Here is a 16339-nt window from a genome sequence, read left to right as displayed (position 1 = left end):
GCGGCCGCCGCTGCCGCATGGAGTCCTGCTTCGACCTCGCCCCGTGCCGGAGGAACGGCTTCAAGGTCTACGTGTACCCGCAGCAGAAGGGCGAGAAGATCGCGGAGAGTTACCAGAACGTCCTGGCGGCCATCGAGGGCTCCCGGTTCTACACCTCGGACCCCGGGCAGGCGTGCCTCTTCGTCCTCAGCCTCGACACGCTAGACCGCGACCAGCTCTCCCCGCAGTACGTGCACAACCTGCGCTCCAAGGTGCAGAGCCTCCACTTGTGGAACAACGGCAGAAATCACTTGATTTTTAATTTATACTCCGGCACCTGGCCCGACTATACCGAGGACGTGGGCTTCGACATCGGCCAGGCCATGCTGGCCAAAGCCAGCATCAGTACTGAAAACTTCAGACCCAATTTTGATGTTTCTATTCCGCTCTTTTCTAAGGATCATCCTAGGACAGGAGGGGAGAAGGGATTTTTAAGGTTCAACACCATCCCTCCTCTCAGGAAGTATATGTTGGTATTCAAGGGGAAAAGGTACCTGACAGGGATAGGGTCAGACACCAGGAATGCCTTATATCACGTCCATAACGGGGAGGATGTTGTCCTCTTGACCACCTGCAAGCATGGCAAAGACTGGCAAAAGCACAAGGATTCGCGTTGCGATAGAGACAACGCCGAATATGAGAAGTAAGTGAGCGGTGCCCCTCGCTGTGCGGGTGCGTTGGGGGGTGCCAGCCCTTCCGACTCGGGGGTCTCTGCAGCTCTCGGGCGCTCGTGCGTTTAAAGGCTGGTAGGTGCTTTCAGGCCGAAGGAAGGTCATGATTTTTGTTTCTGTTTTGTTTTGTTTTTTTTTTCTCTCTGCTGTGAGATTGCTGGCTAACTGCTGGTGTGTTGCCGCGCATCGGGGGAGCAGGCAGGGAGGTGCGAAAAGGCAGCCCGGAGTCCCGGGGTTTCAGCTTAGGCTGCCCGGGGACCGAGGACCTGTGGAGCATCCGCGCTCGCAGCCCTTCGGCTGCCCCGACTCGGCCGGCGGCAAGGATGCTGCTGGAGGCTGCTCTGGCAGCCGGCACCACCGCTCGTGCCGTGCTCTGCCTCGGCAGGGCAAATCCCCCTTCCTTCCCAGCCCTGAAGTTCTCCACCGAAGCCAAAGTTTGAGGAGAGCTGAGGACTTGTGCAATGTGTGCGGGAGCCCGCCTCTGCGGTGGTTTAGTTCCCGAGTAACAGCTCATCTCTCCCCAAAAGCACTGCCCAGAGCCTGGGCTCAATCTGTGCATCTCAGTGGCGGGGCAGTGCCTTGCCTCACGGTCTTTCTCCTCGTGTTTCCAATTTGATGCAACATCAGAAGAGGAAGGAGAACATAACGCAGTCAGCGTTTATTTTTTCTGTGTTTGAGTTTAAAATTTTTATGTATGAGAGAATGCTCCAGTGGTATGGACACACTTTGTGTGTTCTGTTAGCGCCTGGTTTCTTTGTTTCTCCTGCTGCTTTTTTTTTTTTTTTTTCTCTCTAATGTCACTATAGGTAAGTTTAGCCAAATTTTAGGTTGCTGCGGTGTTATCCTTGTTATCCTCCCCATATGCTTTTCAGGTTTGTATACGAAGCTGCTGAAAAATCACTTCCTGGGAATTACCTCTAGAACTGTGATGCTGATTAGGCTGTTTGGAGCTGATTAGTTCATTTTAATGCTGACCACCACTATGCTGCTGCAGAGTAGATATATATGAAGTTTTTTGCATGAGAATGCTTCCTATGTTGCAGAAGTTAGAAACTAAATTGAAACAGACTGGCTTTACGCTGCTGAGTTAGTATACTGTGGAGCTGCCAAAGGCTGAAGGGGTTTGCAATGCATAGTGGAATACTATGTGGGTGGAAAAATACTCCTGGAGAAGAGTAGTGAAAAAACTACAATGGCATTAATGCTGATCAGAATTTCCAATTTGCTGGAATTTTTCTCCACTAAAATTTGCCACAGAGATTTGAGAGAGATTGGTAAGGTAACACCAAAACATGAGGAAGACTGAACGTGTTCTTGAATGAACTTTATTCMCCTTCTGATTATTTTAAAGCCACCTTAGGTGGGGAGAAGACAGCAGTGCAAATAGCTGATAGACTTTTAATACCATTCACATTCAGAAAACTGAKGTTTGAATGACAAAATGATGCATACATGGAAAAACATACAATGTTGATCCTAAGCGTGTAGCTAAAACGTTTTTGTGTGTGATCTGGGAGTCCCTTTGACCTGGGATCCCCTTAACACAACATTTAAAGGGACCTGTTTTGTGGAAGAAAATTACTTTGGCCTTTCAGGTTATATTTTTGTTTGGCATAGATTTAAGTAATTTGAGCTAGTTTAAAGAYGTTGAAAGTGTAGATCATTTGCTATGTTCTACAGAATGTGTGTTGTAAGGTTGTTATAAAAGCAAACATACCAGCCAGTTGTTTGACATGAGTAGGGCCTTGTTCATTTTTTTCCAGCTATGCCATTTGGCCTAATAAAAGATATACTTCTCAGTATAAACTCTGCCCCTCCTAAAAAAAAAAAGTCTTTGCAGCCCTTTTTGTAGTTAGGAGTGTACATAACTGTGTGTCAGAGGATATGGAAACATTAACCCAACTAGTATGTAGTGTTATTCATATTAAAAACACACTTGCCACTGAAATGCAACTCTATCTGGGGTGGTGTTTAATGACTTTAATATTCCATCACAACATTGCTGTTTAAGACAGGAAGTAAAAAAAAAAAAAAAGATGATTGCAAGAAAATAAGATTACATGAAGAATTGAGGCAGGCTGAGTACAGTTGATGGGCTGAACTTGTGGTCAGGCTTGTGAGGTGAACAAGCTCGCTCTGGTGAGCAACTGCAAATAGGAAAGATCTTTAACCTTGTATCTTASGTGAAACAGTGCACCTGCCAGAGCCTGCTGCTGCCCCTTAATGTGCGCGATTCAGTGCTGATTTACAGCAAAGTATGCCATCTACTGATACTCCAATACTACTTCCTGTAGTGTCCCGAATTTTGTGCTTCTCCATTCAAATACTGACCACGCCTGACACTCTGCTCAGTTTATAACATCTGACAAGGTCACATCCTGAGGGTAGTGTCCCTGTAGCCTGCTAGTAGAAATTCTTGCATGTGAATACGTAACCTGTGCGTGACAGCTGTAAGAGAGAGCATCCTCTCTTCATGCAGCCTAAGACAGAACGCGATGAGGAGCAAGGCTGTAGCACTTGGAGAAGACATGCCTCTAAATAAAGCCGTACTGGCCTGTACTGACTTGAAAACCACTTGGTGGGGCTTGGGAACTGCAAGCTGAGCTGCTTTGGTGGGGATTTTTCAGCTTGGATTTAACAATGTGTCCGCGTGGCTTTAATCACGAGGAAGAAAAATGCATTCTCCAAGATATGTATATTTGCACAGCCATATAGAGTTGGAGAAGTTGCATATCACACTCTGCCTTCTGTGCCAGTTTTTTATTCTTTTGCTGTGACATTTAAACTGCTTTRCTTCATATGAAAGACAGGAGTGTAGATGCCCTGTCCACAGAGACCTRGCCCCGAAATATTGATCCTTGCCAGGGTGAAATATGAGTGATTGGCTACAGACCTTGCAAAGCCAGATAAAAAAGGTGATGAGATTTGAAACATGATAGTTTCATATCAACAGAGTAGCATTATGTCCTGTTATGTTTAGCATCAGCGTACAATGTAAGTTGGTGGTGGTGGAGTTTTGTCTACAGTGAAACATTCAGTGTCCAGTTGGAACAAGATCTGCATTTCCGCAGGATACGTTGTTTCCTCTCTAGGAAGTTGAAAAAAAGTAAGAAAGATGCCATCTTTACCTGTGGAAGATGTGTAGGGTGTCTGGGGACAGGCTGGGGAAAGGAGGGAGCATGTTTGGCTCGGTGTCCCTGAATTGTATTGAAAGATCCGTCTGTGTGTTACAGCTAATTAATTTGCATCCCAGTTATGCATCTCGGCAGATAAAGCTGATGCAGAGTAAAATGCATTGCATTATCATGATTAGACTACTAGCAAACAGGATATAAAGGAAAACAAAGAAAGCTTCCAGTTTCTTTACTGTGCCCTTGTCTCTGTCAAAGTTGGCCTTTATCATCTAGCACTAGGGCAAATGGATTTTCTAAATTCCTATACAGTAGAATTTAATTTCAGGCTTTCCATTTCACAATGGGTTAAGTGAATAAACGGTGCTGCTGAAGTTTGAAGACAGCCTCTTAATATTTAATGACAGTCTAAATATATACATATGTACAATGTGTTTTAAACAAAGGCAGAATTCATGTACAGGCTTAACTGGTTCCAAATAATTACCTTTTGGAAGGTAGTATAAATGATTGTAGGTAATGAAAGAAATTGAGGAATGCAATGTTGTAATATAGCAAGATGTATAAAAGATATTTGCACCAAAACTGACATCTTTCTAGGAAAGTGATAGTGTTGTCTGCAATGTATCTCCAATCTCTGAACAACCCTGCCCTTTGAAAATGGAGAGAGTAGCAGTGGTCGTATCCAAAAATGTAAGGTCTCATCAAAAGCTTGTTCAAGTTAATTCGAGGCTTTTTGTTGATATCTGTGCAGGATAGCTGAAATTAATGATGGAAAATGAATACATGGGGAAAAACAAATAATGAGTGGGGCTGAAGAGGTTAGGAAGGATAAGGGGGAAGTCAGCAAAAACAACAGCAGGTTTTTTTTGTTTTGAGAAATCTGTTCTTTTTTTTTTTTAGGTACATTTGTTTGATGGAGGACACAGCTAGTGTAGCTTGGTGTCCTTTATGGTCTTAATATGTTTTTCAACTGGTCGGTGCTCGAACAGACTCTATGATCAAGACCGAACGGAGAAATGCAGGCAAAACACAGAAGACTTTGTGACATAGGGACTAGTGAGAGAATGCTGAAGGCTTTTCGTTTAGGACGAATCTACCTAAAGAGCTATATAACGATCTACTTGGCTGTTATCTTAGTACTTGTAGAGAGGATAAAGACCAACAGGCCAGATTCTAAGGTAACTTGAGTTTAACATGCTTATATGTATGAGATATCTATGTGGGGGACACGGTGACATTCAGTGGGGTTGCATATGTACTTTTAATGGTGAATATGTGCAGCTGAGCACACATTTGTGGATGTTTTCATTAATTCCTGGTATATCATGGGTTTACCTGGTATGCACTCAACTGGTAGGACTTGTGTCAATCACCGCTGAGTCTCCTGCCTATAAAAATGCTGTCCTGAGCAAAGGTTGCAGTGATGTGCAATAAGCACAGAAGAGAAAGAAAAGTAACTTCTAGTTTCATTTCTTCCTCAACAGGAATAAAATACAGTTAAAAAAATCAGTAGAACTAGGCACTAGGGCTGACTTTATGTTTTCATGCCTCTCTTGTGAGTGGTAAAGTAAGGCTTAGGCATGCCTGTTCAACGTGTAATGATAATCCAAACATTGTGTATGCCTGTACGTGCATGTTTTGAACAAAGGCAAAATTGTTGTATTTTCAGTGTATTGAGTTTCAGTGTATTGTATTAAAATGTAACTGCCGCCCTTAATCACCTACTGACTTATTTTCAGAATTACTGAAAAGCTTTTACAATTCAGCCCTTATTTAGAAGGGGGCTGAGGAAGCATCCAAGTTGATAGTGGCTGTTGTCAGAGACAGATCTGTTCCTGAATTCAGCGAGCTGAGCTGAGACTGGAATCGGCCTATGGATTTTATATATCAGCAGACCTCTTCTGTAGTTTGGATGAAACTCAAGAACTACTGAGCGAGCCTGGGACTTTTCCCAGAGTATCTTGGCTCCTGCAAAGACCTATCTCCATCAGACTATTTTTTTATTTTAATATCAATTTTCAAACAATTGGAAATTTGCCTGTTTTACAATGCATTTATTCCAAAATGCAGTAAACAGGTAAATAACAAAGCACCCCTGCTTTAACCCGCATCTGGGAAATCTGAGATTTGTTCTAATGCGTTCCTCTTTCTGCTTTCTGTATGTCTTGCAAAGTGTCCTTATATGCCTGTCAGTGCAGATTTAATGCAGGTGGCTTCCTGGAGGGGATGGGAGGGCTCGGGGCCTCCCCCTGCTGTGTGGGAGCGAAATACTGGTTGCTGGGAGCTTTGTGTCCCTGCAGGCCGGTTCTCTGGCAGGAGCTGGGAGCAGAGGCGACACGAGCAGCCATGGCCTTGCCTAAGCTCTCGGCAGCAGCGAAGCCCTCGGCCTCGCCGTTGGAGCGCGGATCCTTGCCGCTGGTTGCAGAATGGCTCTTTGCCTTCGTCCCTTTCTTCCTCCTCCTCTTTCTTCTTGCTGCCTTCAATATTTCCCCTTCTTTTCTTACCTCAGCATTACCTCTAATCCTCACTTCTTTACTCAACGGCCCTTGCTCCGTTGCTTTGAAGCTAAGCAGAACAAGACGCAATAGTTACCATCTAAGTAAGCAAAACGTTAAAAATATAAGTTCTTGTGGAGGGCGGCGCGCGCGTGCCTGTTACCTCATGCACTTGTGGTCTTGGATGGCGTCAGCATAACAGCAGCAATAACAACTCCCAGCTCCCCTCGTGCACGAAATTCCTTGAATTTTGTGACGGTGTCTGCAGAGAAAGGGGGCCTTGCAAGTGCCTGCTTCCCCGCACAGAGGTTCACAGAAGTGGCAGAGCTCCTCCGCAAGCGGCAGCATGTGTGGCCGGTTGCGTAGGGTCATGCCCAGGCAGATAACACACCCTGCCTGCCGGCCTTAAACCAAGCTCCATCCTAACCTCAAGTAATTAAGGTTTCTTGTGGGGCAAGTTATTATTATAATTGCTCGCTCCAGGCTTTTTTGCATCCCTCTGTGAAGCGTCTGATACTAGACTCTGTGGTGACATTACATTAGATGGCCAGCTGGTCTTGTCCRGCGTAGGCTTTTTCTGTATGCAGCAGTGTAGGTGAAAGCTACTTGATACATAATTATCACTGAAAAAATGTTTGGCAATAGAACAGAACTCAAATAAAAACAAATGATTTGAGCCATCATTTTCATTTTAAGCAGAACTACAACTGAAACTGGTAGTTTGAGGTGTTTGTTGAGCCCAAACCAGAACTGAACCAAAGGTAATGTTTCCAGTTATCTCTTCAGGTGAGATTAAACCTGATGTGGCCCAGCAGCCAGGTCTGCGGCAGCGAGGCGCTGCAGGCAGCGGAGAGCCCCCGCTGCTGCCCTGCCGCCTCCTTCCCCGTCTGCCCTGTGCCAGGCATTTCACGGGCAAGCCCCAACCTCTGCAGGTCTCGCCAGGGACTTCTCACAGCAGCCTGAGGTGAACTCCATTAAACTGCTCCTACTGGGAGAGGGAAGGCTTAATTTTGACTTCCCCTGGGGGCTGTATACTGTTGCTGCCTATGGTGCCCTGCAGCTGCTTTTGGGTCCCCCTTGAATCAGTTTATTCCCAGGCAGGTCCCTGTTTCTTTGCACGTGTGCACTGGTCCAGGTGCAGACTTGCTGGGAGAGGAGAGTCCTGAATAGGCCTTTAGCCTACCAGGAGGTGGTGACTGGAAACAGCTCTTCAGCTGGGGTTCCTTCTGCTGAACCTGCCCCCGATGTGTATTCCAACGTGCATCTTCCAGCCTGAGTTGGTTTGAATGAGAAGAGTTTCAGCCAGAGATTAACGCAAACTGCAGCTCAACAGAGAAGAGTACTTATTTGACTCTTGGCTAGCAATAATCCTTTTACCCCATATACAACCCACAGCAGTCCACTGGAAAGTAACATTCCAGAAGTCTGCGGCAGAGGGAAGTAAATCAAACTGGTAGGCACAAAGTACTTRCTCAACAGATGTGAGTCAAGAGACTGGGCTGTAATCTGGTGATTTCTGGAGTATTATCCATGATTGTTTTCCCTTTCTCTCTGCAAGGTCTCTCCCCGAAAATCCAGAGTTTTGTGGTCTTTGGTAAATGGCCTATTTTGCTAACTAGAAAAAAAGTAATCAGTAGGTACCTAGATAACTATTTTGCTTAAAAATGAAGTTAAATAATGTGCTCTGTACTGCTGGAGGGACTGATTTCTCTTCTCAAGGACTTGGCTATATCTAGGTGATGATGCAAGATGTGTGCTCYTGTCCCATGTCATATGGAGATTAGTTCAGCATACAAGAATGTACGAGTGTAACTTCAGGTTGTATTTAAGGTTCCACAACTTTCCATGTTACTGAGCATTTTGGGACATTTTGTTGTTAAAGCACAGTCTTCTCATAGTTTACATTGAACTGCAGATTTTATTTGTTCCTTGTCTCTTCCTGTTTGTCCAGCTATGCTGAGCTTTTATTTATGATTATTTTGCTCTTTTTAATCCGAGTTTCCTGAGGAAGCAGGACATACATTGTCACCGTCTGCCAGTCTTGCCCTTAATTTAGGAGCCAAGCTCGGTAAGTGGGAGGGAGCACTGATGCTATGCAATGTGGAGGGAAGGGAAGATATAATTCATGTTGGCATTTCTGCTGGCCGCCTGGCTACTGAGCCAGTGTCCTGGGCAAGCAGCTGCGCTTGCAGGAGCCCACAGCAGCTGCAGCACGTGCTGCTGCTGGCCCTGACAGGTAGGAAGCTGCAGACAGGCCAGAGGATTTTGGCGGTCGTTATTTCTTCTGCTTTCCTCTGCAAATCACTATTTTTTAACGGGTGACACCCATGCATTAGAAGAGACGGAAGAGTGTGCTCACGGTCTTACAAAGCGCTTTGGGTAGCAGTTGCTGTCCTGGTATGGTAATGCAGACTTTGCATGACCCGGGAGATGGTTTCGAAGTAGACAGATGAGGGGTCAGCACAGTACAGAGTCACAAAAGAAACTAGTTTTAAGGAATGAATTGAAAATGGGAACAAAAGAGATGAGATTTGTTTCACATGAGAAAAGGGAAGTAGCGCTTTAAAAAATAAAGGCTCTAACTCAGCAATATTTTGTTCCTAAATGTTTTTCTGGGAAAGAACCAGTGTGAGTGTTTTCAGTTAGATGACTTTACAAATGTGATGTGACTTTTTTAAAATACTGTAGTTTTGTTGAATAAAAAACCATAATTTTAAGCTAGTACAAGGGGTGAAGTTTCCACAAGAACAAGAGAAAGAAGATGCCATTTTCTTCAAATATATTGCGTTTTCCCTATTCATCTCTTCCATTGCATCTTGCTTTGATTTAACTTCAGTTTTTTGGGTGGTGTAATGCTGCCTCTTAGGAAAGGGCACAGATAGGGAGCGAAGCAGGCAGGTACCCAAAAGGCGGTACAGTGGTGGTATTTATGTTGAGTAAATCAGTGTCCCGTTTCATTTTTCAGAAGAACAGACTTTCCAGTACTCCTGTAGTCCTTTTACTAGGTATAGTGCTGGTAGGGCTCTCTTGGGAACTCCCAGCCTTCTCCTGCCATGGTGTGAGCGTGTCATGGGGCCGCAGTCAGAAGACCTGGCTTGCTGCTAACCTCTCCTTCGCTGGGCATATCGTTACATTTCCTTGTGCCTCAGTTTTAAAAAGGGGAACAATACTTTGCTTTCCATAGGCATTTTGGGAGGTTACTTTAGTGCTTTAGAGTATTGTAGGGAAAGTGCTTAATAAAACCAAGCAGCAGTGAGTGTAGGTCTGACTTTGGCTTTCCAATAAGAGGTGGTAGTCATTAGCAGCAGCATAAGGTAGCTGTTTTCAAGGGCGGGGGGACACAAAAGCTTTTCTGGGTGCTTCATTTGTCGGTTGACATAGGTCAGGGTACTTGGCCATTTTTTAACATCTGTGCCTTTTAATTCTCCCTGCTTCACTCAGACTTTACCAAATGTCACCACTTTTACAGCTCTTGTAGCATTGCCATTTCTGATAAGTATTCCAAGGGATCTTGCAGTGCAGTTAGTAAATACAGTAAAGCTGTTCTTACTTAAGTTGACTTTTTTCCCCATGATGGTTTCTAATCCAGAAATGCACGAAAGAGAAATAATTCTTGGGTTCCTAAGTGAACTTCCTGTTTGTTCACTTTTTTCCTCTAATATACTCTTTGTGTTTGTGAATGAAACAGAATTAGGGCTAATTTAGTTGATTGGCTGCAAAACAAAAGTATTCAATGCTAAGAATGGGAAATGAGAAGGCCTTTCTGAAATGTTACTTCTTTGCATAATTGTAATAGATTATAATTATACAGTTGTGTTTTTTTGCAGTGGATTTGCTGTAAACATGGTCATGTGAAATGTCTCGTTGCTCACTTTTGTCGGTTTGAGTCCTAGCTTGGTCCTGTCGACGTCTGCACCAGCCACTAACAACATTTTCTCTTCCAGCAGCATGGCGTGTTACAGAAAATGCCGTCTTTGGTTCCTCTCTAAACTCCTCCCACGAAATTACCGCGGGTCGATGCGACTATGTCAGAATGTTGACACAAATCAATAAGATCAATCATTCTTCTGCTCCGAAGCAAAATTGAGAGTGCAACACTGAAGGACTAAGCATAGCAATATTGGCAATGATTCCTAAATGGAAAATGTATACCATAGCATTTTGAAAGTATATGTGGAGGGCCCTGTCCTGTTAATAATAAGGTATCTGAGGCTGTGAAAAGAGCATGGTATCAATTGTTTCCCTACAAACGCAATATACTTTATGACCCTCACAGCTGGCAGCCAGAGCATGAGCTGCTTAATGGTGGTGCAGGYAAGGGGCAAGTGGAGAAGAGCTGAGTGGAGGGTCCTTGCAAGGAAGAGCATGGCCTCAGCGATGGCTTGGAGGAGGAGGAGGACATGAGCCAAGGCATGAAACTGAGCCAGGCAGGTGAAGGGAGCTTTGGGCAAGGAGTAGGAAATGATTGAAGCCTGTTAGAGTAGGAGTGAGATGATGGTTAAGGCCAGGAGGTTGGGAGCGAGGGCTTCAGACTTGCTGCAGTGAAAGACCCACAGCCAGCTGGAGGATTTTGGCAGGGATGGGGGGAAGTGTTGATGTTGTTGTTGTTCCATTTGCTTTGATCTGCAGTCTGCAAGGTTGCTGGAAGTCTGCTCTGTCAGGGAAATAAATCTTTGCTGCAGATTCCTGCATTTGAGTGTTGGAGATCAGTTTGCATGCTTCCTCTGTTGCGTATGACTGTGGGGTTAGTTTGGTCCATTCTTACTGTATTGGATTAAGCCAGCAGAGCTCAAAGTTGCCTGTTTCTGACTGCGAGCGAGTGAGCAGAGCACAGAGATGCCCAACGCCTGTGCTCAGCAGCAGGTTTGGCATGTTGGGGACCAAGTGACACTGCCTGTATGTTGTGTGGTGAGTTTGGGTGCATTTCATTCATGCAGCCACACACTAAATTTAGTTATAGATCTGGATTTTGTTCTTTCCTCTAAAAGATCTTGAGTTGTTCTGATAATGCTTTTTTTTGTTGTTCTTGTCCTGCAAATAATTGCAGTCATTTTATCACAATACTGGATTTACTGGTGCAATCAGATAGTTCAGTGTCTAACTGCTAGAAAGCCCATCAAGACTCTACTTGCTGTTGTCCTCAAGAAAAAAATCAGAGGCTGCTTCTAAAAATCAGAACCCTTATCTGAAGTGAAGGACAAATCTTATAGTGTCTGAATTTACATCTGTGAAGGCCTGTATGGGTATCTTTGCTCGTAGACTCAATCACCTACTTCAGGAAGATAAACATGTAAATATTTTATCTCCTTGATTTGCCACCAACAATTGTGCTGGATGCTTGCAATTTTTTTTTAATTAAATATAATTTATCTAATCCTAGTGGGAAATATAATTATGGGATTTATTTTGTGTACTGTGCTTTCAGAATTACTTTATAAAGAAGAGTAACATTTCCCCCCTTAAGGGCTGTTTAAAAACAAACAAAATCAAAAAAGACAAACTACACTTCAGTAAAAGTAATAAATCTTAGACAGGAAGGATAATAAAAGCATCTGATCTGTTGGAGCTGCAATAAAGCTGAAAATTAATAATCAGTAAGTTGGTGCTGCAAGAGAGTGCATGTATTATGAATTTGAGAAAATGTCTATAGATTATTAAATATCAGAATATTTTAGCATAAGCACCACAAAACACTGGTCAGAAAGTAAAATTGTGCAAACTGCAGTCTGAGGATTCAGTGCCCCAAAGGATGTGGGAACTCTGTATGGTTGGAAACTAAGAAGGTACTTTGCAAGATCAAGCTCTGAAAATGCATGCTAAACTCCTTTAGTTTCTGATCAGAGGGATTTAAACATTTCAGTAAGGCGTGACTGTAGTCTCGGGAAGAGATTTATCTTACTGTAAAACTTTCATACAAAAAGGTAGGTATGACTGTTTAAAATAATTTAAAACAAATAACATCCCTTCCCACTCTCTCACGCTTTTTTTCCCGAAAACTGAAAGGTAAGGCTACTACTTGGATTGTAATGGAATAATATATCAAGTGAGTGATCGCATCAAGCATGGACACTTACCAAATCACAGTGAGATAACTGTGAATAACTCTCTAGTTTCAACAATTTGCATGGCCATTAGCAATTGATGGGTTTCCCTTAGAACTGCATTATCTATGGCAGCAGGATCTATTCCTGTGTACCGCTTCTGCATACTAAGTGCCAGCGAAATTCTCAAAAGTAAYGGCAGTAAAACTGACAGCAGCAAGGTGAATGATATAGGTATGAATGTTAAGGTGACATTTTTTGAAGATGGGGAACTATTTCAGGCAATCACTTTTTTTTTTTTTTTCATTTCTGTGTGTGACACCTTTCCCCAGCACGCCCCTCCCTTCAAGTTTATTTCTTTAAAAACAGTTCCCCAGATCTTAATTCAAGGTTGTGTTACCTTCCCTTGTACTACATGGCATGCTTTCAGACTTGAGGGTTGGCTTTGGCATATGGATCAGTTTGAACAAGACTTTAAAATATGTTTTGTTTTAGTTTTGGGTTGGACACGTGTCTCAAACAGTTTCTATGCATATTCAGTAAAAGGTACCATCGCTGCTAAACTGAGCAGCCCTAGATTGCTAGATGGCTCTTTTGTGAGAGCAATTTTGAGGAGGTGTCAAAGATGTGTTTTCCTCAGGAGAATTGTGCCACCATTTTAATAAACATGGTAGACGTCCCTTATTTATGGTACTTTAATCTCTGACTTGTTCCAGATTCCTCTGTCAAGTTGGCTTCTTCAGCCCCAAATCTATTCTCTCTCTCTTTCTGTCTTTTTTCTTCTTTCTTTTCGTCCTGCTGTCGTTGCGGCAAGATTAAAGAGATTAAATAAAATGGCAGTGGGGAAAGTGCAAATAAGCAAAGTGTGTGAGTTGTTGGAGCTTTATGAAGGGGGGTAGATGACACATTAAAGTTCATGGGTGCAGGCTCTCCAATGCACTTGTATTTTATTGTGGACAGACCTCCTGCCATAAATAAACACTGAGTTGCTGTAGTTATTTGTTAGTTTGCACACRAATGTGATTGCTTTTCCATGCCCTTCCCAAAATTTAATTGCAGAGAACTGTAATAAAATCTTCCCTTTGTTTCCTGCAAAATTACTCCTGTAGATATGTTATAAAGTTATAGAAATAACTAAAGCAAAGCCACAGTTGTTGATACATGGGAGGTGCTCGTTCACCTTTCAGCTGAGCAAATCACAGCTGCGACCTGTCCATAAGCGCTGGCTTGGTCCGTCTGCCAATAAATACAGTTTCTGGATTACAGTGAATAGGGTCACCCTGAGGAACGCAAACGGGAAGATCCGGGAGGTGTGTTAATGGCCTCTGGGGGCAGAGACCTGCCGCGCTTGGTGCCTGCGTTGACAAGGTTGGGCTGGAGCTTGGCGCGGCGGCCGAGGGTTTCTGCATTGGGAGTGAGGATTTCCGAGAGCCTCCAAGCAGCGTGAGAAATTCCCGGCAGGCTTGAAACTCTCCGTGCATGGGTCTGGCAAAACGGAGCTACTGTTTGGTATTTTTTCAGCGGATGAGTTTGCCRGCGTTGCATTCTCCCCAGCCTTGTGCATGCCTTGTCTTTGCCGTTAGTTTGGAGGTGAAGCACCACAACGGTCCAGACAGACTGCTGCTCTGTGCTCATATAGTGGCATCCCAGTCCTCGTCTTAATTGTTGTCTCTAAATGTGTCAAAAAAGCATTGCATTTTGCATCTGCTTTTTTTTTTTTCATGATTCTTCTTCGCTGCCTCCACCTTTCCGAGGTCCGTTTTGTTTGCTGCTGCTGAATACCAAAATAACAAATGGAGCGATTAGGCCGTGCATCTTTTGGCTGCCTGCGTAGGAACATCAGGGGGCTTCAATGAAAATAGATTTTCAACTTCTGTTCTGTTTGCTATTTCTGGTGGCTTTTAATCATCCTTTCTAGCAAAAAGGTTTTCTGTTGTTCTTTCATTTTTAATGAAAAATCTTTCTGACAAAGGTCATAGTAAAATAATTAGCAGTGRGATCTTATGTGCTATGTATGTATAGAGCTAGAGATCTAAGGATTTAGAGATATTGGTGTGATCCCAGATTGCTCTATTGGTGTGGGTAGTGATTATAGCAGTAACTCTTATTTACTTTAACTTTATTCTCAGGATAACTATGTTTCACAATAATCAATGCACTGATTACTATAATTGCATTTTGTGGTATTGTGGTCTTATAATTAACTGACTGGACTAATAAAGTGTGGAATCTAATGAACACTTGTAAACAAACTTCATTAGGAAGTAGCTTAGACTGAAAATATGCACTAGTGGAGAATAGTAGAGGGGACCTGTCCTCTATTCCGAAAATTAAAATATACGAAAACCTGGAAGTGAACAGCTAAACATTGAAGCCAATCTGCTGTTATTTACCTTGCATTTACTACTGAACCATATCTTTAAAATCTCTCTCTTTTTTTAAAAATTTTTCTGGAAAAAGACACTATGTCRGAATGACATCCTGCATACACAATTTCAGTTTCTTTTGCAGAATGTTAACATTAAAGCAATACCAGGCATGATGTTGAAAATCGGATTTAAAATGTAGAGCTAATGTCAGCCTTAAGTAAGAAGTGTCTGTTGTTGCTCCATGATCGGATCTTAATGCAATTAAAATGAAAACGGAAACCACCATTGAAAATGTGAAATAAATTTCCTCGTGGTGCCTCGGTGGGGGTGGATCGCTGACACCTGGCTGTTGCTGAAAAGTTGGTTTTGTTTCATTTTCCTTGAGAAACTGTGTCCAATTTTTGCTTTTGTGCTTGTGCGTGCTTTGCATGCCTCTCTCCAGTTGTATTCTCCATGTTTCAGATGTGTGTTCCCTGTTTCAAGCTTGAGGTTTGGTCCTGTATGCTGCTGTCAGACTACTTGGAAGAATATCTGACTGAGTACAGCAAGTCAACGTTTGGAGAATCWGGCCTGTTTTGAAATATCAGTGCAGCCACTTTGCTCTGTTCCAAGGTAGCCAGAAGTCACTTCACACCRCCCTGTTTTCTCTCTCCCTCTTCCCTCGTTTGAATAGGTATCCTCATCTTTAAGATGCTTGACTCTTTCTTTAAATTTATTTATTTTTTATCTTTTTAATGTTTTTTTTCTGCTTGGGTCTGCGTGTGTCATTTTAACAGGTTGCATTAAATTCCCACTTTTTTTTTTTAAAGCGTTAAGTTATCTACAAAGTTTGGCATTAATTTTTCAGAAAAATGAATTCTGTAAATGACCTTGCTCAAGGAGCACCAGCTCTAGGCTATGAATATTTGGCTTGTGAGTGTTTCTTGCAGTATGAGCTATGAGGGGAAAAGGGTCTTTCAGCAGCTAGAGTTCATACGTTTGCTTCCTACCTGCTGGTTTCAAACAGTATTAATTTTTATGCATTTATTGTGTTTAATTAAAAGCAGTGCTGCTCACAATAGTGCTTGCAGAGATTCATTCCCCCCCCTTCCCCCCAATGAAACAAATAGGCATCTGGTATTTGTTTTGTATAACACAATCCTCATAAAATGAAGAGTAATAAAATATAATTATCTGTAAAGGCTTGTTTTATAAGCTTAAGAATGAGCTCGTTTCTGCCTTGTTTTGTTCTATTTGCAAGGTAAAGGATCCCTTTGTACTTTATTAGCCCCTCTCCAAATTAGTAGAGAATCAATTATTGCAGTGTTTTAAACCCCTCCTATAAGGGAGTACGGAAGTGTGAGTGCATACACATGAAGGCACTGCTGTGTCTTTAGGGGTGGGGAAGATGCTTTTTGTCTTCCTTTAGAAAATTTTCCTTCCAAACTATAGCTTTTATTTCAAAGATTGAGTAAAGGAAGAGAAGGAAAATCTGTAGGCTATACAGGCAAGGAATAAAGGTCAATATTTTTGAGCTACGATCCTTAAAGTCAGATTTGAACCCTTTTTGCATGCTGGTTATCTTTGGCAGAATAGAGGACAGCTATGTGT

At 42.9% G+C, this 16339-nt stretch overlaps 1 protein-coding gene across 1 annotated transcript in view; it reads left to right on the top strand.

Annotated features, from left to right (window-relative positions):
- Positions 1–8: 8 nt before the first annotated feature.
- The window catches only part of EXT1 (exostosin glycosyltransferase 1), a 188023-nt gene continuing 171692 nt past the window's right edge, over positions 9–16339 (top strand). The window contains exon 1 of the mRNA XM_026055689.1: positions 9–682. Within this exon, the coding sequence (XP_025911474.1) occupies positions 18–682 (665 nt within the window). The 5' untranslated portion in view covers positions 9–17. The remainder of the gene's footprint in view (positions 683–16339) is intronic.

This window comes from Apteryx rowi, unplaced genomic scaffold (genome assembly GCF_003343035.1).
Source record: "Apteryx rowi isolate R43461 unplaced genomic scaffold, aptRow1 scaffold_125, whole genome shotgun sequence".
In the NCBI taxonomy this organism is placed as follows: domain Eukaryota; kingdom Metazoa; phylum Chordata; class Aves; order Apterygiformes; family Apterygidae; genus Apteryx; species Apteryx rowi.
Note: the sequence above shows the minus strand (reverse complement) of the source record. Positions and strands in the feature narration are given on the sequence as shown.